The following is a 23,543-nucleotide window of genomic DNA, read 5'->3' on the forward strand; positions in this document are numbered from 1 at the left end:
GAAAATCAAAAATTGTCTTATAAATCCCCAAAAGTTCAAGTATATAGCAGATGATATGAGTATATCTTAAAGATAGAGCTTATGAGTAAAATTGGTGTGTAATTAAGTTGGCTGTGATTTAAATAAGGTCAACATTAATACACTGATGTAAAACCAGCATGGTAGTCTTTATGTCCGTCTATACTATTAAGTTTGTCAAGTTCTTAATTTTCTTTTTTCCAGTCCTGGGGCTTAAACTCAGGGCCTGAGCACTGTGTTGGGCTTTGTCAAGGCTAGAGCTCTACCACTTGAGCCACAGCACCACTTCTACTTTTTCTATGTATGTGGTATCAAGGAATCAAACCCCGGTCTTCATGCATGCTATGCAAGCAGAAGTGTTCAGGGATAGTGCCAAGGTCTTGAGTTCAACCCCGTGACTGACAAAAGAGATGCCATGTGGGACAAACCATCCAGGGACATAGCCAGTCCTGGCAATGAGGAATCATGGAGAGAAGTAAGAGGGGATGGTGTCACATCCTAAATGAAGCCTCTTTGTGCCTGCCCTTTCAAAATTAACTGGAGCTGGGAGATCAAGAAAAATACTTAGCTTGCCCATTTAGTGTTCATACATGTCTACCATCTAACTGGACAGGAGCTTACATTCTTGCTTTGTTCCCTGCTATTTGTATTTACAGTAAATCTTAGACTCAAGACACCCTTGTCAGCTAGCTTTCTGGATCTCCCATACAAACTCTGTAATCTAGACATCTACCAAAGCCTCATACTATGCCCTTAACTACTCATATCAAATCCTAGTCTCTGACTAGTAATTCCCCACAAGTTCATCACGCTCTCCCCTACCTAGACACTCTCTTCCTGTCCCCATTCAAGTCATATGGAAATTCCTCCTTCCCTGTATTGGGCCACAACCTGGCTTATGCTCTAAATGGAACTTTCCTGATTTATGGTTAGAGTGTGTACTCCCATGTTGTCCATGTTAACTTACCCTGTCACCTTGTCAGCTTTTTGCTTGATCTCACCTTTTCAAAAGTTTCTCTTTCTCAGGATAATAGCCCTCATTCAGGACACCACCTGGGGACAAGTCAAGGTCAGTCTATTACAACAAGCAGAGGCTTCCCTTATACCACCCTGCCCAGTGCAGACCTGGAATCTAAAGACCCAGTCCCAATGACTCCTTGATGCTCCATGCCAGCAAGAAGTGACCAGAAAAGACCACGACCCCCATTGGCTTTGGCACCTTTAAAAATGTCTACTATTTCTTTCTCCTCCTGTGATCCTAAGATAAAGCTGAAAGTGTTTCCCCTTCAGGACACTGGGAGTCAGGTACCATGTTATATCTCTAAGATGGAGAAGGCATCGTCCATTTCTTCTCTGTGCTCAACCAAAGTTTTGGTTAAGTCAGTTATCATGGTCCCCAACAGAATGCTGTTTTGGTGTGAATTCTTCTCATTCTGCATGGGACCTAGCACACCCTTCCCTTGCACTGTCGTAGCCCCAGTTCTATACATGCTGTCCATACAACTTGCACCAAAGTTCAGGTATTGGCCAATGAAGACCTTAGGATACCAAGCCTACAGAATGAGCTCTCCACCTACCTCTTTTGGTAGGAATAAGCCTGGTAGCTAACATCTGTTGAAAAAAAAAATCCTCAAGAGGTTTGTATCATTCAACAGCTAGACACACGAAGCACTACAGGCTAATGAAACCACAGTGGTCCTCAACCTGCTACAGATACAACCAATCTCTGGCAAACATGGCCCTCCAAAACTGAAGGGCTCTAGATTTGTTAACGTCTGAGAGACGTTTTTCTTGGGAAAAAATGTGTTGCTACTGTATAAACATGAGTGGCAGAGTATAACAAAACATAAATCTATGAGAAGATAGCTGCTAGCCTGAGACAATCTGGAATCTGAGGTCTGTTATAGCCCTTCTGGGGATCAATCACTCCTTGACTGTGCCTCTCTTGGGTCTGCTGGGAAGCTTTTTTTTTTTTTTTCACTTTTTATTAATTGTGCCTTACATTTTTAGATAGCCACAAAAAGAACCACCCTAGACAAAGAAAAGCACTTTCTCTCTCCCTCTGAGAAGAGAACTAGCCTTGTCAGCTCCTCTGTTGACAAAAAAACCCTTTCTCTATATGTGCCTGTGTCCATGTGGTTTTCTGAGATGGGTGCTTTCATTTTTGACATCTTTGTCCTAGGACATTGTTAGCTTTCTATAACCTAATAATCTGACCTTCAAGTCCCTCTGTGCTGTCATCTGGAGAAAATGCAAACACATACAGATGGGAAAATCAAAGAAGTATTGGAAACCAAACACAATTTTACAGGTGCTCATTCCTGAAAAAATAGACTATTTTTTGATACTTTTTGTCAATAAATGCCACGTTTAAATGTAGTGAAATTTTCATGAAGCCATTTGGGAAGTATGTATACTTGTGCTTTTGGGATCAAAGCTAGCACTCTACCAAATAGAGCCAAAAATCACTTGCCCTTGCAATACATGTGATTAACATTTCAAGGTGTTTCACAAAGGAGACTCTGACCCTGTTAAAGTACCAGCAATGGCTTTGGTATCCTGGTTGAAGTAGGTAGAAAGACATGTCTTCATCCCCATCCCCATAGAGAAGAGACTCGGTATAGCAGCTGTTGTCTACAGGGTTGTTTTCTTTTGCAGGTTCTGGGGTTCTGGGGCTTGAACTTAACATATCAATTGTTTCTGCCTTTGGCTAGGCCCAGCATTGCCAAATTTCATAACCGATTTATATTTTGTAAGTGTAGTGGAATTTGAACTGTTGAGTTCTTTTTTTTGTTCAATGGTCAGATAATTTATTTTTTATTGTAATTAAGGGTTACATTATATTCACCAGATAGGAGGTGTATTACTGTGCCGGGAGTTTGGCCAAGTGGTAGAGTGCTTGCCTAGCATGCACGAAGACCTGGGTTCGATTCCTCAGTACCACATACATAGAACAAAGCCCGAAATGGTGCTGAGGCTTAAGTGGTAGAGCTCTAGCCTTGAGAAAGTCCAAGGACAGTGGCTCAGGCCCTGAGCTCAAGCCCAGGACTGGCAAAAAAAAAAATTTTCTCCCCAAAGTAGTTTTCTGATGTTGAGGGTGAATTTTTCTGACATATTTGTACAAAGCACAATAGATGTGTACACAGATAAACTCACTGCTGGAAGAGAGTCCTACATACCACTACATTTACTCTGGCATTTGTCCCAGTTGACATGGAATGAGCTTGAGGTTCAAAGGGGAACACTTTTCTGGGTCATCTGATCTGTGTCCTAGCTTTTTTAGCAGCCCTATCACCCCACAGAGGCATGGCCTGGATTCCTTGCCACATTTCAGAGTTCCCCGTATATGCAGTAATTCTCTTGTACAGCTCCAGGATGTGCATGGGGCACTAGATTGTAGGTAGGAAAAAAAACCCCACAATATTTAGGATTCATGAATTGTACAACGTAATAGAAACACATTTTAATAAACTTAGAACAGTAAATAGAGTGAACATTTTACAACTATCAAGACCAAAATAAAAACAGGTATTGTCCAAGGGAGGAAGGAGGGAAGCGCTAATTTTACATCTTCCTCTAAGTTGACTTCAGACAAAAATTCTAGGTTGGGGTCCTCAAGAGGATCTACTGCCTCAGTGAAGACTGAATTTCCTTCCTGAGGTGGGGCAGGGGCAGGTTCTAGTTTCTCAGGTGGAGACTGAATCTCCTGCAGCTGGACAGATTTGTCCTGATATTCTGTGAGGACAGACTCGCTTTCCTCGATGGACTCTATCTTTTGAACTTCATTTAGGAGTTCTGTTGAACTTAGACCGGGGACATTCTCCATGAGCCCCTCAGGGGCTCCTTCATCCTGCACCGCAGGAGTGCTGACTTCACTTGTTTGGAGCCGGTCCGGGCGGACTGTGAAGGTCAACGGGAGAAATTCTGGATCTTCCTCCTCCTCAGGGTCGCCTGCAGGTTCACCCGTGTCACGTGTGGGGTTCACAACGGGGATGTCCACAGCATCCAAAACCTCTTTGGGCCTCACTACTAAGGGCACAAACCGCTGTATATTCACATGCTGTCTAGAGTCCAGTGGTGGCTCCGGATTTCCATCCATCACCATGGCCGCTGGGTTCTGCATCTCCACTTTAGGAGCAGCTGCTCTACGGCGGCCCAAACCTGAGAACAGAAACACATACAGGACTCTTAGAGTGGACTCTAGAAGTTCTGGTGTGACTCAGCTTCCATGAGGATCTAATGGAGGAAGCTGCTGAATTTGGGTTTGGACTGATAAGAAGGTAGGTAGGGCCTTTCTCATGAATGGCTATGCCCGAGTACTTTCAGTAAGAGAAGAGAATATCCATCGAAGGACATTTTGCCAACCTGGCTAGTACTGAGGGTTCTCAGCCAATCACCAGCCTGGTAGGACTGTCCCTAGGGGCCCAGGCTCCTCTACTCACAAGCTCTCAGGCGCCTACACAAGGACTTCTTCTTTCTCTTGGTCCGACTGGACTCCTCCAGCTGGTCAAGAATAAAACGTAAGCGGAGTAGCAGGACCGAGGAGGGCATATTGAGGAGGACATAGTACATGAGGTCATGCAGGGCCTCTGGGTTCTGGCACTTAAAGAAATCGTCGGGGTAAAAGTCCATCCACATAGTGAAAAAGCAGCAGAGGGCGCTGTGGGCAGATTGGGGACAAAAAGAGTGAACACCGCCCTGATGCCATCCTGAGCCTCCCATAGCCCCTTTCTTGCAGGACTTGCAGGCTGTGGCTGTCCATCCAATATGCAACTTGTATGTTAGGAAGTGGGGTGAGACTACTGTAAGCGGGATGTCCCTCATAACTCACTTCTAGAAGCTTCTGAAAGACAGTTCTCTAAAATTCTCACTGTGACAGGCAATGAGAAGGTTGTTTCCACACGGCATCTGACTTTCTGCACACAGCCCTTCCTGTCATCCCTGAGAGAACACACCCACACCCACAGCGGTGTCCTCTGGCATCCACTGAAGTCCCAAGCCTCCACCCCCTTGTGAAAAATCACAAGTGGTGTGCAGGTGAGAAATCTGCACTTTGGATCAGAAGCCTCAAAGATACCATTTTGCAGGGACAAGCCTTCCTTTTGTACCAAAAATCCACTTACTTCTTTATTTGTTCATCTTCCTCACAATGAGGGCGGAGGCATCTGTACCTATGGGAGGAGAGGAGGAAGTCAGCTGTTAACAGAACATCCAAGAGGCTGGGTAAGTCCCAGATGGGAATGTAAAACAGAGACAAACAAGTGAGATATGTTTATGCAGTTCTGTGAAAATTCTACAAAGAGGCTTATATGCATCTGTCCATTGTCAATGAGCCAGTGGCTCATGCCTCTAGCTAATTGGGAGACTCAGGTGTGAGGTCACAATTTGAGGGCAGCATGGTCAGAAAATGTCTGAACATACTCATGTTCAATGACCCAGCCCCAAACCAGAAATGGACATCAAGCTGAAATGGTAGTTGTGTGTACCAAAGGACAGCCCTCTGGCCCTGAGTTCAAGATACAGGATTAGCACATACACACAAAAGGAAACACTTCAAAGGTCTGTAAATAAATACACACAATATAATCCTTCCATGATGGCTCAGAAGACATTTGGCCCTCGGTTCACACCCCCAGCCTTTCCTCTTTCTACATGACTTCACAAGATTATTACTGGAATCTTATTTACTAATGGGAAATGTGATTTCCTAGGGCCTCACCTAGGTGAGGGCTGAAGTGGGGTGCCACTGGCTAACACGAGTGTTCCTAACCTCTCAGTATTCAGACTTGTGAGGCCCCAGTAGCTTCTGAGGGAAATGAAATATCCACACTTGAGACACAGAGTCCTGACTGAACTAGGAAACTGAACCTGTAAACTCCAGGGTGTAAACTCCTTTGTCCCATTGCCTAAGGGAAGACCCCAGTGAAAAGAACAGGCTCAGGGCCGTGCCAGGTATTCCCAAGACTCAGCCAGTGGAGGCTGAGCAGCCCTGGGCTTGAAGGGGGAGCACTCACTTTTTGAAAAGAATAGCCAGCAGCTGCTCCATTGTCCCATACGATCTGTAGCTGTGAAGGAAACTTCTAACAACGTACAGCTCGCCTTTCCGGTGGGCACGGACCATGTTCACCACCAGCTTCTCCAGCAGGCCTGCCTCCGGGCGCCACACGTTCAGGCTCGGGGCTGAATCATTGTCACCCTAAAGTAGTAAAGAAAATGAATCTTACAAACATGGAAATAGGAACACACTTCAAACTGAGTACTTGTCATAGAGTGAACTGAAAACCACACAAAGTACTCTCTCAGTCTAGACACTTGAAAACACACAAAAAGAAGGTTCTAATGTTAGCCAGGACGGGGTCAAATAGGTTTCCTATCAGGAACATACCTTGCCTGAGTTGCCTTGTATTTTCCTTAGTTTCTTCCTGGATAAGGGCTTTTCACATTGGGCTGGTGGCTGGGCGCTCACCCAGGGTCGATAGGGTTCAGTATGGCCATCAGGCCTCTCTTGCCTGAGACGTGAGTCTCTCGTCCTGCGAAAACAACACAGAAACATGTTTCTCGCTCCTGAATCACAGGCCAAGTGAGCTGGCTTGAGCCGACAGGCATTTATATTTGCCTGGCTATCAGGCTTCTATGATCTATTCCATTGTGAGGGAGGCAGGGTCATCTCTCAGCCCAATGACCTATGCTGCTTCCTCACATAAGACCAACTGGAGGCTGACATCTCCCCTCCCACATCACAATGTGCACATGGAGACACAGTCCACAGCACAGTTCTCCTTGTCTGTCCAATCCCTACATCCTCTGCTAGCCCTAGGTACCAGCATGTCTCAGCTTCCAGGAGCCATTCCTAGGTCAGATCCATGCCTTATCTGTCACTATTACTCTCATCCTGCACAAACCATTCTGCCTCTCGGGGCCCTCTGTGCCTGCCATGTGCTTCCTGTACAAATTTTGACATCTCTATGGTGTTCACCTTTTTTTTGTTGTTGGTTTTGGGGCCTGGGCACTGTCCCTGAGCTCTTCAGCTCAAGGCTATAGCCCTGCCCCTTGACAGCCGCAGCACCACTTTCGGTTTTCTGGTGGTTAATTGGATATAAGAGTCTCACAGACCTTATGACTAGGCTGGCTTTGAACTGTGATCCTCAGATTTCAGCCTCCTGAGTAGCTAGGATTATAGGCATGAGCCACTGCACCCGGCAAGTATTCAACTTTTTTGTGACATTTCCAGGCATCATTGATCCAAGCACATTTTGTGGGGGCAGATTTCCCTGCCCCAGGGCCATGCACAGATGCACAGGACAATTGAGGGATCCATCCCATGGCCAACCGCCAGGACTGTCACAATAAGCCGCAGCGCATCAAAGAACCACTTCTTAGTAGGGAGTGCATCCCAGCCAGGCCACTACTTGTCCCACCAGGAAAGCGCACACTTAGTTTACTAGGCCACCTAGGGGTGAGAATGTCACCAGCTAACTCATTCATGTGGCCTGGGCGCCTCCAAGACGAGGACTGTCGGGGTCCTTCGTTCCGGTCCCTCTCAACTAGGAGGAGGGATGGGGAAAAACACGCCCCGACCAGGACGAGCTGTGAGAGGAGAGGGCCCACTGTCCTCCTGCACTCAGCCTTCCTTCCCCAGAGCACGAACAGAGACACCACACAGCTTCATCAAGGCAGGAAAATCTTTCTCCAACCCCCCCCCCCTCCTCATATTGGGTGCGGGAGCCTATCAGCACAACAGGTGGGCAGGATAAAGAGAGTCACATGTTTACCCCTAGTACAGGTCTCAGCAGAAAGTTATTAGACATGGCGTTACTCGCCCCCAACATCTCCCCTGTTTTTATTTTAGAAAAAAGAAAAAACCTAGGGTATGTGAGGCTACCATCCTATCAGATCGACTGTGCCTGTCTTAGGTGTCTCCAAGCTCGCTAGTCTTCTTACCCGTCATGGGATCACCAAGTCCCTTTTACTTGGCTCCTGTCTTAGGTTGATAGGCTACCAGCCATCCATTTAAGCAAATCAGACCTGAGGGGATGCACCTATTTCCATGGGAGCAGATGCCTGTCGCATTAGCATTCTGTGGGGCACGTCACATCAAGGGTAAAAGGCCTACCTCACGGCCCAGTGCTCACTTTCTGGTTTTGGAGGTTCAACCTGCCTGTCTCCTGGTTGGGAGGTTTGGCTGTGGTTTGTGATGTAAAATAAGGCTACCTCGAACCCATGGATTGGCCTCGCTGCCCTCTCTGACCGCACCTACCTCCCCCTGTCCTGCCTACTTTTATGTTAATAGATTCCTGCTTCTTACTTTAGCCCCTGGTATCTTCCCATTAAACGAGTCTGCCGTGACATTCTCCCTGGCGCGTCTGTGTCTTCCCTCTGGAGAGGGAGGGCTGGGTGAAGGCGGCCAGCCGGCCCTATCCTTTCTCAGTCTCGTCTTAGTCGGGGCGTGTTCTCTTTGCCCTTCCTGCTGGTCAGGAGGCAAAGAGCGCTAAAATCCCCGACAGTTCTGGCGCGAGAGGAACGCTCCTCAGAAGCGGAATTGTCTGCGAGCCGAGCCAAGTGGATGTGGATGACGAGGTACGGGTCTCCCTGAAAAGTTGGGGCCTTAAACCTAACATTATCTGCCAGACTGATGTAACCTACTAAGCACTCTTTGGAAAATTATGTCTGTAGATACTCATTCACATGCTTGTTGGGCCACTGCACATTCCGGTGAAAGAGCCTGACACGCTGAAAGCCATTCTTTACAATGTTTTGTTATCTTGAGTTTACCCCTACAGGTTAAAATGGATAATGGGCCTTGTTTTAATAAAACAAAAGGGGGGAGGCAACCCCCATGACCAATTGAGGACAGCTATGCTTACATTATTTTAAATTTTTCCGAAGATCAGCCTCTGACTGCCTTTCAGAGACACTGGTCTAATCAGACGCCTTATTTAAAGGTTGAAGTCCGTTGAAAGGCCCTGATCCCCTCATTAGTGTGGGGAGAGGATTTGGATGTGTCTTCCCGGTGGGAGAACCAAACCCAATTTGGGTACTGGCTAGAGATTTAAAATACTGTCAGCAAACAAAAAATTAATTACCCAAGAGCACCCCCTCTTGAGGTATGCTTTCTCCCTCTCCTTCACAGGAATAAGGAGACCATACCGGACGCCCTGCTTAGCTGTGGTTGGAATCCTCAGTCACCTTCCAAAAGACCCGCGGAGACCCGCACCCAAGGACGCACACACGGACCACTGGATGCAACAGGCAAGAGGGTTTTATTCGGGCATATGCTCGGGCTCCCAAGTCCACTTGACCACGAGATCCGCAAGGTTCGGGTCAGTGTCTGGGCTCGGGCTTCTCAGGTACACGTGACCTCGAGATCCGTGAGGTTCGGGTCAGTGGCTGAGAGCCTCGATCTGTCTCAGGAGTGACTTTTTATAGAGCCTTACAGTCCGTTATAGCAGAACCCGCGCTTTTACAGCCAATAAGTTTGAAGCATTACAGCAAGGTCTGCACGCAGGCAGCCAATCCTTTTGAAACAAATTATACATTTTGACCAATAATTGCTCAGACAGGGCCCAGCGGGAAATATGTGCTGAGTTGTATCCCTCTGGCCTTTGGATGGGGAAGCGACCCTTATCTGAGTTAGCACATGTTGTTTGTGAGGTAGGATGGCTAGCTGCGGAGACTGGTCAGCAGGACGTGGGCTAAGCTTGTAAAAACTTCTACCATGGGGAAGGGGCAGGGTCGGGTTTTACACAAGTTCCTGCCCAGTTATGAGAGGTACGGGCATTAGTAAGGCGTGCTTACAAACTATTCTATGACCTCCCGGCTCTCATTAATTTCGAGTGGCCAAGTTCAAGGGACTCTAGGATCTGTCATCATCTCTGCCATCCAAGCAGAGGCTTACTGCATTGTATAAATGTCCTATTGGCATTTCGCTTGCTTAGTTGCTGGACTTGAACTCAGGGCCTGGGCACTGTCCCTCAGCTCTCCAGCTCAAGGCTAGCACTCTGCCACTTTTGAGTCCCAAACTTAGGGCCTGAGTGCCGCGCCTCAGCTCTGCAGCTCAAGGCTTGCACTCTGCCACTGTGAGTCCTGAGCTTGGTGTGAAGAGCTAAAAAAGCGCCCCCATTCTGAAGCAGCAATCGTCTTGTTGTTTATGTAAGCTGTTCAGGGCATAGAGATGAAAAATAACTACCCCCAGACCCCAAATTACTCCCCATTAGTAAGCAGAATAAAAATCACTGTAGGTAGCCAGAAAATCGCCATTACAAGATGGCGCCGATTTCCGCTGTTTGCCTTGTTATTCTGTATCTGTTGATCCGTGAAGTTAAGGAAGAGGAATGCCTGCCCAAAGTGTGCCATATGACTGGCTTGTTTACAAGAGGAAGCAAAGCTGACTGGTGAAGAGAGCCTTAGGAGGCGAGGTTAAGAGGAAGTGGGAGGAGAAAGGAGAGAGAGGCGGGAGGAGAGAGAGACTGCGAGCTCGAGCTCGCTGAATAAAACGTGGCTTGAGAAGAAGTCCTAACTGTTGCGATTTTCCTTGCCGGCCGAGGGGATCGCGACAACTGGCGGCCCGTATGGGGACTTCAGAACTCAAGGTGGTGCACAGGCAAGTCCCGGGTAAGGGGGACCAATCCATTTTGCTCTCCTCTGTAGGTAAAGAGAGCGGGAAAGGCTCTGGAATGGGGGCCTCAGAACCGTCACAGGTAGTGACTGCTCTTGATGCGCTAAGAATCTGAAAGGGAAACAAAGTATCTTGAGACTTTTCCTCCGTAATGGGGAGGAGGTGGCCCCTTGGTTCTCTGTGTCAGGAAATCTGTTGTTGCCTACTTGGGATAAGTTAGGGAGGGACTTGGACGCCGCGGCAGATCAAGGACGGACGTCTAGGGCCCGGAGTAAAACCCATTTGGAAACTCGTTAGGAGCTGTCTGTCTGATGAGCGCTGCTCCGGCGCGCCAGTGGAAGGAAAGATAGCACTGGAGGAATTTAAGGAGGAAAGGTCAGAATCCAGGAGCGAGAACTCAGGGGAGGATCGAAAGGTTCCTTCCATTTATCCCCCCTTGCCACCTGAAAACATGCAGGAGGAGTCTGACCCGGAAGAGCCTGCGTTAGGTGCAGTACCCCGGCTTAGTGCTATCTCAGACTGGAAAAGGTCTCGTAAGGGGTTAAGGGGTTGGACCTTAATACAGGGCAGGAAGCTCCTCATTTTGAGGCGCTGCCCCCGCCCCCTCCTTTTCCTCCTCCTCCTACCCCGCCTGTTGTAGGTGTTGGACGCTCCCGAGCTCCAGAAGTGTGGAAGCAAGTACAAAAGGAACTTTGTCTAGGATACCCAGTTTTTGAAGGACCCAAGAATCAGAGATATCATGAGCCCATAGACTTCAAAACCATTAAAGCACTGGCCGAGTCAGTCCGTGCCTACGGAGTGGGGGCCTCCTTCACTGTAGCTCAGGTGGAGAGCCTTAATAGACACTGCATGACCCCGGCAGATTGGGCCTCGCTTGCTCGAGCTTGTCTTAGCCCCGGGCAATACCTGGACTGGAGAGTTTTTGTTATGGAGTATGCCACTGAACAAGCTGCAATTACTGCAAATGAGGGAAGGCCCTATTGGAATAGAGATATGCTATTGGGATTGGGAAATTTTGTTAACAATCACAACGGGTTTCCCTGCTGATGTCTATGGCCAGATTAACCAGATAGGTATTAGGGCATGGAAGGCTCTTCCAAATAGAGGAGAAGTTGCAGGAAATCTCACTAAAATCATTCAGGGACCTTTAGAACCTTTTTCTGATTTTGTCGCACGAATGGTTGATGCAGCTGGAAAAATCTTTGGGGACGCAGATAGGGCCATGCCCCTTATCCAACAGTTAGTATTTGAGCAGTGTATCAAAGAATGCAGAGCAGCAATCACCCCATACAAAGGAAGAGGTATTGAGGTATGGATGAAAGTATGTAGAGAGATTGGAGGACCCCTTACCAATGCAGGTTTAGCCGCTGCAGTAGTACAAATGACAAGACAGGGACAAAAAGGAAGCAATGCCTGCTATAAATGCGGTAAGCCAGGTCATATGAGAAAAAACTGCCCGGAGAAAAATAGTAAAGGGAATGCAGGAAATCAGCCTCAAGGACACCCTTTGCCAGGTCTTTGCCCCCGGTGCAAGAAAGGTAATCACTGGGCCAATGAATGCAGGTCGGTAAAGGACAAAGAAGGGCGACCTTTGCCTCCACTCAACCAGCAGGGTTCAAAAAACGGGTACCAGGGCCCACGTCCCCAGGGCCCTCAAATATATGGGGCAATGACATCTGCCTCCAGGCCGGTAACAGAGACATGGCCAACCCTTCGGCATCCGAGCCAGCGAGGAGAGCCACTCCTGGGTCAGCAGGACTTGACCTCTGTTCCACCACCAGACTCATATTAACCCCAAAAATGGGAGTCCAATTAGTGGACTCCAATCTCAAGGGCCCCCTCCCTACAGGTACGGTGGGTCTTTTAATTGGCCCTTTCTCTTCCACCCTAAAAGGCCTTAGAATTCACCCTGGAGTAATAGATTCTGATAATCAAGGTATCATCAAAATCATGGTGGAATCCCCCCGGGGAATTTCAGCCATCTCGCCTGGGGACCACATAACTCAATTACTGTTACTTCCTAGCTGTCATAAACTATTCCCTGCAAAAAACATTAGTCGAGGAAATCGAGGCTTTGGATCCTCGGGAGGCAATGCAGCCTATTTATCCATGGATCTTGAGGAACGACCTGTCCTACAACTATTAGTAAATGGAAAGTCTATTTTAGGATTGCTGGATACTGGAGCAGATAAAAGTATTATTTCTAATCAGGATTGGCCAAGAGCCTGGCCAATACAGGTCGCTTCGCAGTCTTTACAGGGATTAGGCTATGCATCTACCCCAAACATGAGTGCGGCTATGCTGCACTGGCAGGATCAGGAGGGACACAGTGGACTTTTCCAGCCCTATGTGGTCTCTATACCCATACCCCTTTGGGGTAGAGACATCCTAAGACAAATGAAATTCAAACTTACCAACGATACTCCTAGCAAAGCAGAAAAAATCATGTCAAAAATGGGTTACCAACAGGGTCTTGGATTAGGGAAACAATTACAGGGACGTACTTCCCCTATCCCAGTAAAACAGCTCTCTAAACACCTATGTCTGGGTTTTTCTTAGGGGCCACTGAGGAGACCATGCCCATCCAGTGGAAGACAGGGGACCCTGTGTGGGTTCCTCAGTGGCCACTTCCCTCTGAAAATTACTTGCAGCCCAAGCCCTGGTACGTGAACAATTGGATTTAGGACATGTCCGCCCCTCAGTATCTCCCTGGAATACTCCCATATTTGTTATCAAGAAAAAATCTGGAAAATGGCGACTATTACATGACCTGCGAGCAATCAATAACCAAATGCAGATCATGGGGCCTGTTCAACGAGGACTGCCTTTACTTTCTACTTTGCCTCGAGAATGGCCCATAATTGTTATTGATATAAAAGATTGCTTCTTTTCCATTCCGCTGAACAGTATGGATACTTGTAGGTTTGCTTTTACCCTACCCTCTATAAACCAAGAGAGCCCAGATGAGCTTCCTGTTTGGGAGAAGTTTCCTTCGGTGCGGTGCTTGCACTATATGGATGATATCTTGTTGGCTTCCAAAGATCAGAACGTATTGGATAAGGCCTTTGCCACATTAATTAATTGCCTGGAAAATAGAGGATTATTTATAGCCCCAGAAAAGGTACAGAAGGATAGGATAGTGCAGTACTTAGGAAGTAAAATAACATCCCAAAAAATAAGGCCTTTGAATTGGCAACTGCGAAAAGACCATCTTAAGACCTTAAATGATTTTCAGAAACTTTGAGGGGATATTAATTGGATTCGAGCCTCCTTGCCTATGAGTAATAGTGAATTGAAGCCCTTATATGATTTATTGCAAGGTTCATCTGCCTTGGACTCACCGAGAGAATTGACCCCTGCGGCTAGAAAAGTTTTAGAAATTTTAGAAGAAAAACTAAATTCAGCATTTTTACAAAGAGTAGAACGGGGGCGAGAAATTTCCTTAATTATTTTAGCCTCGTTTAAGCAGCCTACAGGAGTGTTATGGCAGGATGGACCTTTAGCATGGATCCATCCGAAAATGTCCCCTGCCAAATCTATTGAATATTATCCCATGGCAGTTGCCAATTTATCCATTTTAGGAATTAAATTTAGTATACAACATTTCAGCTATCAGCCTAATTTTCTTATAGTTCCATATAATGCCCAGCAAGTTCAAGCTTTAAATGCCACCATTGATGAATGGGCTATTTTGAATTGTATGTTTATTGGAAAATTGATAATCACTATCCCAAAAATCCTTTTTTACAATTCTTGAAGGAACATCCAATTGTTTTTCCAGTAATTACTGCCAAGCAACCCATACCCGGAGCAGTTAATATTTTTACTGATGGTTCCAAAAATGGGTTGGGAGCCTATTTGGTTGAGGGTCAGGAACCAGTATTATGTCAGTTTCAGCCTGGGTCAGCACAACAAATAGAATTGCAGGTTGTTATTTCTGTATTTAGAAATTGTTCCTTTTCTTTTAATATCATTTCTGATTCTGCATATGTAGTTAATGCTTTGCAGTCTTTAGAAGCTGCAGGACCCATAAGTAAAAGTAGCACTGTATGTAATTTGTTTATGCAATTGCAGGAATTAATTTGTGCTTGCAAAGCCCCTTTTTTCCCATTGCACATACGTGCCCACACAGGTTTGCCTGGGCCCCTAAGTCTAGGCAACGATGTAGTGGATAAGTGTACGCGTATGCAAATGGCTTTTGCTGTATTTACCCCAGAAGTGCAGGCCCAAGAATTTCATAGTCAATTTCATGTTAATGCTCGCACCCTGCAATCTCGGTTTAAATTGTCTCGGCAAGCCGCCAGACAAATTATATTAAATTGCCCAAAATGTGTTACCCATCTTCCAGTTGTGCCATTAGGTGTCAATCCCCGTGGCTTACCTCCCTTAAAAATTTGGCAAGGGGCCGGGAGTTTGGCCTAGTGGTTAAAGTGCTTGCCTAGCATGCATGAAGACCCGGGTTCGATTCCTCAGTACCACATACATAGAAAAAAGCCAGAAGTGGTGCTGAGGCTCAAGTGGTAGAGCTCTAGCCTTGAGAAAGTCCAAGGACAGCGCTCAGGCCCTGAGCTCAAGCCCAGGACTGGCAAAAAACAAAACAAAACAAAACAAAAAAATTTGGCAAATGGATGTTACTCATGTTACAGAATTCGGGAAGTTAAAATATTTACATGTTTCAGTTGATACATGTTCAGGAATTATTCATGCTACCCCTTTAGGGGGAGAGACTACTCATCATGTAATTATTCATTGTTTGGAAGCTTGGGCTTCCTGGGGAATGCCTTATCTTATTAAAACAGATAATGGTCCTGCCTATACTAGTAAACAATTTGGTGCCTTTTGCCAAACCATGGGAGTGCAGCTTTCCCATGGATTGCCTTATAACCCTCAGGGTCAGGGTATTGTGGAACAAGCTCACCACACCCTAAAAATTTATTTACAAAAACAAAAAGGGGGAATTGGGTATAAAAGGACACCAAAAGAAAGAACTTCATTAGCCCTTTTTTACTATAAATTTTTAAAATTTGGATATTCAAGGTCATTCTGCCGCGGAGCGGCACACCACTCCAATTATAGGGCAATTCAAGGGATTGGTAAAGCGGAAGGATATATTAACTGGCCAATGGAATGGGCCAGGCCCCGTGCTCTCATGGGTACGAGGAGCAGTTTGTGTGTTTCCACAGGACTCACAGGATCCTATTTGGGTGCCGGAACGACAGGTGAGAAAGGCGCAAGAAAATGATCGCAAAGAAGATACTGCTGATAGCATTAATTTGCCCGCTGGTGGAGCCTCGTCTACTATGGGTCGTGATGAAGACGTTCCCATTACCGATGCCCGTGACTAGTACCTCTAGAGTTTTTCCATATTTGTTTACTACCAATGGTTCATTACAACTTCCTTATGTCCCTTTTAGTTCAGAGTTAGGAAATTATAGTTTGGCCGTGCATTTGGAGGCGACATTATGTTTTGTGTATCTCAAAATGCTACTAATGGTGATTGTATACAGCTGGATAAGCAAGAGATAGGAGTGTTTGCAAAAAACGTTTCTCAGGATATACGTGTAGTAAGTCTTACTGCCCTAGCTCCCTTAGCCCCTTATTCGAAGTTTTTAGGGAATGCCAAAGTACCTTTATTGTATCCTAGGTGTAAGTCAAAATTGGTATGGCCGTGGGAGTGGACAGGATGCCAGAGTTCCAGAGTGGTGGGATTAAAACCTGGTTTTGCTTTTACCCCTTTTATTGCTAAATTTGCCAATACTACTTTTGTTAGTAATTATAATTTTACCTATCGTTATTCTCATCCTGAGAATCCCTTTAATGTTTGGTTAATTTGTGGAAAATATGCTTGTAGTAGTGCTAATGCCTTGGCCTTTTTGGGATGATTCGTTATTGTAATTATACTTGTACAAATTCTAATTGTATGATGTCAGATGGTTCAATTTATAATGATCATGTTAGATATAATTCTTCCTGTAAATATCAGGCCAATTTTGATGCTAGCCCTGTTTGTGTTTGGCCTCCTTTTATGTTTCTTGTTTTTGATTATAATACTGTTAATGGTTCTTTTTAAAACTGTTCACAAAATCGATGTTATTTGAGCCAATGTTGGAATGCTAGTCTGTTTAGTGCTGCTGTGGTTATGAGATTGCCAACATTTGTTCCTGTTCCAGTCCAAGTGCAAGAGAAGGACTTGATTGTAAAGTTAAAGCGACCGAGGCGTGACCTTGGGGTCACTGCTTTGGTTGTCTTGATCTCGTCTTTGATCGCAACAGCTGCTGCTAGTGCTGCTGCCCTGGTGACATCGGTTCAGACTGCTGCGACCGCAAATAGACTATCCAAGGCTGTTTCTCAAGCGATGGACACACAGATACAAGTTAATCATCACCTTTATCGCGGATTTATGGTGTTAAATCAGAGAGTGGACTTACTGCAGGAACAGTTGGATCTTGTATATAGTTATGTTCAACTTGCTTGTGTGGTTACGGGTAGTGGATTATGTATTACTTCTTTGACTTATGATAATTTTTCTCATGCTGCCAATTTGTCTAGAAGGTTAGGGAAAATGTTGACGGAATCCTGGTCTTTAGAATTTGAAAATCTTACCAATCAGTTGCGCTACGAAATTATGATTGATAATACCACGCGGGTGAATATTGCCACTGTGGAAGATTTTGTCAATTGGGTTTCCAGCTCTTTTAATTGGATTAAGGAATGGGCAGGATGTGTATCTTTAATTGTATTGTTGAGCGTGGGCCTAGGAGTTTTGTGTTGGATTGTGTTTGCATTACGCAGACAAACACTGAGGCAGAGGAAGTGCGATCAACTGATAATAAAACAGGCATTAATGGCTATCACTATGGAACAACCCCCCCAGGTATGGTTAAGCATGCTGGACCAGTAGTCAAAGATGGGTAAGTGAGGAGATTGGTCTTGATACCAACCTAAGACAGACCACGATGCTCGAGTATCTTGTGTCCATGACGGGTAAGGATCAAGAGGCATCTCCCCAACCTAAGACAGGCATGGTCCCTTGCTACTGTGGTGGGAATGACAGGGGGTTTTGCAGGCCTCATGCCCTTCCTACTACAAATAAACAAAAAAGGGGGAGATGTAGGTAGCCAGAAAATCGCCATTACAAGATGGTGCCGATTTCCTCTGTTTGCCTTGTTCTTCTGTATCTGTTGATCCGTGAAGTTAAGGAAGTGGAATGCCTAGTCACGCTCCTCCTGCGTGATCGGAAGTCTGCCTGCTGCCATATTAGGGTCTGCCCAAAGTGTGCTATATGATTGGCTTGTTTACAAGAGGAAGCAAAACTGATTGGTTAAGAGAGCCTTAGAAGGCGAGGTTAAGAGGAAGTGGGAGAAGTGAAAAGAAAAATGAAAGGAGAAAGGAGAGAGAGACGGGAGGAGAGAGAAACTGCGAGCTCGCTGAATAAAACGTGGCTTGAGAAGAAGTCCTAATTGTTGCGATTTTCCTTGCCGGCCGAGGGGGTGGCGACAAATCACCAAGGACCCAGAGGCTGCACAAACAGGAACTTCTGAACCCTAGTCAGCCATTGTTCGCACAGGTGTCCATAAGCTCCAGGAACTACCCTACTTTGTGTCAAAATTAGACTGCACGTATAGCATTGTATAGCATTTGTTTCCCAAACCATAAAACTGCTCTCTGACAGTTGAATGGGACCCGCCGTCGTGAGAACTTCCCGTTGGTTTCCACCAGCCTGGGAAGCTCCCCATCCCCATCTTATCTCATCCGACCACCTGATGGGTGTAAACCTGTGATATATGCATTTAAAAAGACTGTGTAAACCCTGACTGTCAGCTTCTCCCCCCTCCCCCCCGCCCCCGCACCTCACAGCATCACTGCTTTGAGGTGTGAGTGGACAAGTTCCTTGCTGGCTCCCTTAATCTATGGCCAGCTGGCCACAGTTCCTTAGTTAGCAAAAGCATGAGTTAAACTTTAAGATGGTAGCACTATGGTTCTGACCTGGGGCCCTTCATTTCTCTTCCTTCTCATCCTGAGCATCATTATCCACGCCGCCCACAAAGATGCTACCTACAATAAAAAGGCTACAGGAGGTTCCCAAATGCCTCCAAAATGAACTCGATACAAACTATGGACTGGACTATGGTTGGCTCCCTTACCTTCTCCCCTTTGTGGGCGGGTCCCTTGGTTACAGTGGGTTTTGTATTCACATTCAGATCTTGTGTAATCAATAAGCTCCTTCAGTGTCTTAGAAAGCAGGATCAGGGAAAGCTGTTCAGCTAATGGTGGTCTGGCAACTATATGCTGTGCTATGAGATGGCGGACTGGGAACTCTGTGAGGTTGACCCCGGCCCTTACCAGGATGTGCAGGTGTACATAAGGGTTTCCTTTGCTGATGTTGGCCATCCCCCTTATTTCAAATCTCTGTTTGGGTCTGCCAACCCTACAGGTAAATTGCCTGAAGTGCTAGAGTGGTAGGCAATGATGGGTAAGATCTCCAGAGGGGGACAACCTAAGACAGGCACACTTCTCAAGTAAGGCAAATACCTGCTTAATAAAACAAAAGGGAGGAGATGTGGGGCACGTCACATCAAAGGTAAAAGGCCTACCTCATGGCCCAGTGCTCACTTCCTGGTTTTGGAGATCCAACCTGCCTGTCTCCTGGTTGGGAGGTTTGGCTGTGGTTTGTGATGTAAAATAAGGCTACCTCGAACCCATGGATTGGCCTCGCTGCCCTCTCTGACTGCACCTACCTCCCCCTGTCCTGCCTACTTTTATGTTAATAGATTCCTGCTTCTTACTTTAGCCCCTGGTATCTTCTCATTAAAAGAGTCTGCTATGACATTCTCCCTGGCTTGTCTGTGTCTTCCCTCTGGAGAAGGGAGGGCTGGGTGAAGGTGGCCAGACGGCCCTATCCTTTCTGGTCTCGTCTTAGTCGGGGAGTGTTCTCTTTGCCCTTCCTGCTGGTCAGGAGGCAAAGAGTGCTAAAAACCCCGACAGCATTCACTTTCTGTGTTGACTTTGTAGGCAAGCAATATTACAATTATAGCTCATAAAAATAAATCCAAACTGATCAATCCTGCCCATCTTTGATCAAGTCCCAAAATAGTCTTAAGCAAAGATCACCCAAAGTTAGAATATTAACATTTGTCTAACAATAATTATTTTTGCCATACAGAGGTGGCTTCTGGGGTCTGCAACGCAGTATTCAAAGCATTCTCTGTAGGAACCGCAGTGGAAAGGGCAATAATCAGGGCAGTAATGGCAGCTACGGAGGTGGCAATAGCCACTACCACAGCCAGGAAAATACCGAAGTCTTTTTACTGATGAGCGGGAAAGCATTCTCTTCCGCCTGTACAGGCACTGGTATATACTGAGGGGCTCTTACTACAACAGCCAGAGAAAACAGGGAAGCAAGCATTCCAACATCAACTAAGAGAACAACATTATTGAAACCAATAGAAAAAACAAAGACTATCACACAAGCCATAGGGAATAGCAGGGCAATGGAAGAATTAGAAGAGTCTTCCAATCCCCCACTTTTGTTTTAAACTACTGTCCTATCTCACCTTCCAAAAATGACACTGGTCCCTTCATTTTAAGGGGGTTATGGGCGAAGATCCATTTTCTGTAACTTCTTCAAGCTGACTCAGGGACCCTAAAAGGCTTTAGCCTGTTTTCAACTAGTTTGCACCGGAGCACAGGCTTTCTAAATCACTACCACTTAATTCAAGTATTTTTCCAAGAGTGTCTGCACTTCTTTTCACCTGTTCTTAAACTGTTTACTCTCGTATAAGTTGCCACATAGTTTAGACACATTCATACTCGCACAAAATATCCCGTTCGCACACACATTCGCGGTCGTTCCGGTCTGAACCCACTTGGTTCTATTCTAAAATTCCTCGCCCTTACACTGCTCTGGCCAGAGACTCCCATGAGGTTCCTCCCTACCATGCCCGAAGTGACGCACGCTTCGGAGGTGATCTGGGAACAATCATTGAAATCTTTTACTGTTAAAACACCTAGCTGCTTCTGCTGTGTTTGCCTGACACAAATGCAGCTTCTTTGCCTTTTTTTCCTTAGCTTTGGGAGGAGTTTTTCTTTTCCTCAATTTTATGTCTTTTGCCTTTTTTTATGGATTTTTCTTTTTTACTGCCTTTTTTTATGGGTTTTTCTTTGTATTTTCCTTTCAGGTTCTTTGACTTTTGTAGATAGTTGCTTTGTTTACCACCTTTTTTCTTTTTCTTTCTCCCTGTCCCCCCCCCCCCAAGCAATTTCAGCCTGCATTTTCCCTTCAGGTTTCCCTGACCTTTCAGTCCCTCCTTTTTCTTTTTCTTTGCATTATTTTCTTTTCAGGTTTCTCTGGTTTTTCAGTCTTTGAGTTTTTCTTCTTTGTCTTTTGCAGGTAGTTGCTTCCTTTCTCTTGTTTATCACCTTTTTTCTTTTTCTCTTTCTCTTTGTCCCTCTCTTTCTTGTCTTCCTGTCTTTTTCTTTTTTCCTGTGAGCAACTTCAGCCTGCATTTTTCCTTCAGGTTTCTCTGGCCCTTCAGTCCCTTCTCCATGTATCTCTCCCTTGGCTCAACTCTCCGTTGTGCCCCTTTTGTGCCCCATGTTGGGTGCCAGTATGTCGGGGTCCTTCGTCCCCAGTCCCTCTCGACTAGTAGGAAGGATGGGGAAAAACACGTCCCGACCAGGACGAGCTGTGAGAGGAGTGGGCCCACTGTCCTCCTGCACTCAGCCTTCCTTTCCCAGAGCACGAAGAGACGCCACGCAGCTTCATCAAGGCAGGAAAATCTCTCTCCAAAAATCCCTCTCCTCCTTATATTGGGTGCGGGAGCCTATCAGCACAACAGGTAGGCAGGATAAAGAGGTTCACTTGTTTACCCCTAGTACAGGTCTCAGCAGAAAGTTTTAGACATGGCGTTACTTGGCCCCCAACACAGGACAAAGACGGACTACTCCCTGACCCCTCAGTAAGTTTTCCAGGGAAGAGGAGACAAAGCAGATGTCTGCTTGAGAAGGAGGGTGAAACCCACACCACACCAGCCCAATCCTCTGCACACCAGTGCTTCTTCTCTGTATCACTGGATCTTTACCAAGGCTTGGATGCCTCTGACCTGCCTGCAGTTTCACTGCACCCTTTTTCTGTAGGAGCATACTTCTTCATGGGGTTGGAAAGAGGGCAAGCTGCAAACACAACCTGCAGTTCAAGGGCCATCCCACACCCACAATGTCAGATACACACCCACTCATGTGGCCATACTAACACTGGGCTCTGCAACTAACTGGCTCTCAGGCTCAGGAGTTGGATGGGGTGAATCCTAGAGAACTGGAAGCAAGGTATCTGGCTCAGAGACCACAACATTAAACTCCTATGTGTGGATTTCCCCCACAACACACACAGAGAAGTGCCACCCAGCAAGGATTCCTCTGAGGGAGAAAGGCTTGACAGATACATGTCTGGCACTAGAACGTGGGTACTGTCTCCCTGGCCTGAGCCTCTGGTCATCCAAATCAAACCCAGAGCTTGACAAGGCAAACCATCCTAGAGGGCAGTCCCTGCCTGCCCCCTTTGCAAACGCAACCGAGATGACAGATGGGGTGCCCACGAGAGGGGAGCTGAACTCAACCACTCAGTGTTTCCTCGTGGGTCTGATGGCAACCAGAAATGCATCAATCACACCAGGGACCACCAAAATGCCAATGGGAATGACAAAAGTGTCATCAGATTGTACTGGCTATCTCAGGAGTCAGTGTCATGGCCCTAATCTGATCACACACCCCTGTGCTTTCCAGCCTGACCCTCTTGGCCCTGTCTTATACTAATCAAACACCATCGCAAAGCACACATCTCCCACAAAGTTTCCACCATGCCTTTTCCAGGTACAAAAGGATCCCATATTCTGTTAGCCCAGTCCCAGAACCAAATGATTCCTGTTCTAAGAATGGCTCTTCCCTGAGCCTTGCTTGTAGACCTTATCCTGCAACAGCAAGTCAGTGTCCTGCCTGCCCACCTGCCCATTCTGACACCAAGTATTTCTGCATCTGGCACCAGTTCAAAGGCCCCTATCATTAAGGCCAACCCATCAAGTTCTCCAAGGGGTGTGCACACATGGCGAAACAGAAGGACACATCATCATCCCTCACCAGCAGGGCATCTCCTCACAGCTGCTACCCTGCTGGTTGTGGAGGCGGGTGCAAGGATGAGTGGGAAAAGGAAGGCCTGCCTCTCTCCTGCACTTGTCAGGCAAGGTTGGTAAACCTCACTCACCGATAAGAATAAGAATTACATTTTCACCCATTTTGTTTAGCTTTTTTTGGGACATGACTTTGGAGGCATCATAGATGCAAATACACTTTGTGCCCTCTTCATGAGAAATGCCAGTTAGCAGGTGGATCAGGCACCCTCTAGGGAAGCCATGTACAGGACAATGGAGGGACCCGGCTCCCTGGCCCACGGCCCCCACGACCGGATGGAACAGCAATGCTTGGGAGGATGTTTAGGATGGATGGGCACCCACTGGGGATGGGCATACTTACTTAATTTCCTCAGCGACCAGGAAGTGAGAATGCCACCAGCCAGTTCATTCATGTGGCCTGGGCACTGGACACCTCTCCAAGTGGAACAGAAAAAGGTGGACCACTTCCTGACCCACTGTCAGCTGGCGATCCAGGGCCTCAAAGCCTAGGAGAGAAGACAAAGCAAATGGCAACTTGAGGACAACAAGCCACACCCTGCATGCCACATTTATTTCTCCTGTACATCTCTGGTACCTCCTTTCTACCCCCTCTCTTCTCCCCATAGCTACCCAAGCAAAGCCAACGTTACTCCTTGGGATACTTTCGATGAGCAACCTTCCAAGGCTGCTGCCTCAGCCATGAGCAAGTAGCTGACTGAGTGGGCGCAAGTGAGGTGGGCCTCACT

At 46.5% G+C, this 23,543-nt stretch overlaps 1 protein-coding gene and 1 long non-coding RNA gene across 3 annotated transcripts; one reads left to right on the forward strand and one right to left on the reverse strand.

Annotated features, from left to right (window-relative positions):
• Positions 1-3,466: 3,466 nt before the first annotated feature.
• On the reverse strand, positions 3,467-23,410 carry LOC150044186 (uncharacterized). Of its 2 annotated transcripts, XM_090321333.1 has the most exons (6): positions 23,159-23,410; positions 6,404-6,548; positions 6,033-6,214; positions 5,142-5,189; positions 4,461-4,678; positions 3,467-4,179 (listed from the first exon to the last, which is right to left on the reverse strand). In XM_090321333.1, exons 3-6 carry the CDS (start codon positions 6,137-6,139, stop codon positions 3,491-3,493), a joined length of 1,062 nt encoding a protein of 353 aa, XP_090177459.1. In that variant the 5' UTR covers positions 6,140-6,214; positions 6,404-6,548; positions 23,159-23,410; the 3' UTR covers positions 3,467-3,490. The 2 variants fall into 2 exon arrangements, with proteins under 2 accessions (XP_090177459.1, XP_090177458.1); XM_090321332.1 differs by lacking the exon at positions 23,159-23,410 and having other exon boundaries at positions 6,404-6,619.
• LOC150044187 (uncharacterized) lies at positions 10,195-16,078 on the forward strand. The gene is made up of 2 exons (XR_016533152.1): positions 10,195-10,618; positions 15,817-16,078. It is a non-coding gene; the product is annotated as an uncharacterized LOC150044187 (long non-coding RNA).
• Positions 23,411-23,543: the final 133 nt, after the last annotated feature.

Source organism: Megascapheus bottae, chromosome 30 (assembly GCF_031878675.1).
Source record: "Megascapheus bottae isolate mThoBot1 chromosome 30, mThoBot2.hap1, whole genome shotgun sequence".
In the NCBI taxonomy this organism is placed as follows: domain Eukaryota; kingdom Metazoa; phylum Chordata; class Mammalia; order Rodentia; family Geomyidae; genus Megascapheus; species Megascapheus bottae.

Bases quoted from the DNA above. Each gene is read 5' to 3' on its own strand.
- LOC150044186 (XM_090321332.1), bottom strand. From the start codon at position 6,571: ATGTTTCTGTGTTGTTTTCGCAGGACGAGAGACTCACGTCTCAGGCAA. The intron at 6,215-6,403 runs GTATGTTCCTGA...TTACTACTTTAG, and splicing joins TACAAGGCAACTCAGGCAAG to GGTGACAATGATTCAGCCCC. The intron at 4,180-4,460 runs GTGAGTAGAGGA...TTCTGTTCTCAG, and splicing joins GTGTAGGCGCCTGAGAGCTT to GTTTGGGCCGCCGTAGAGCA.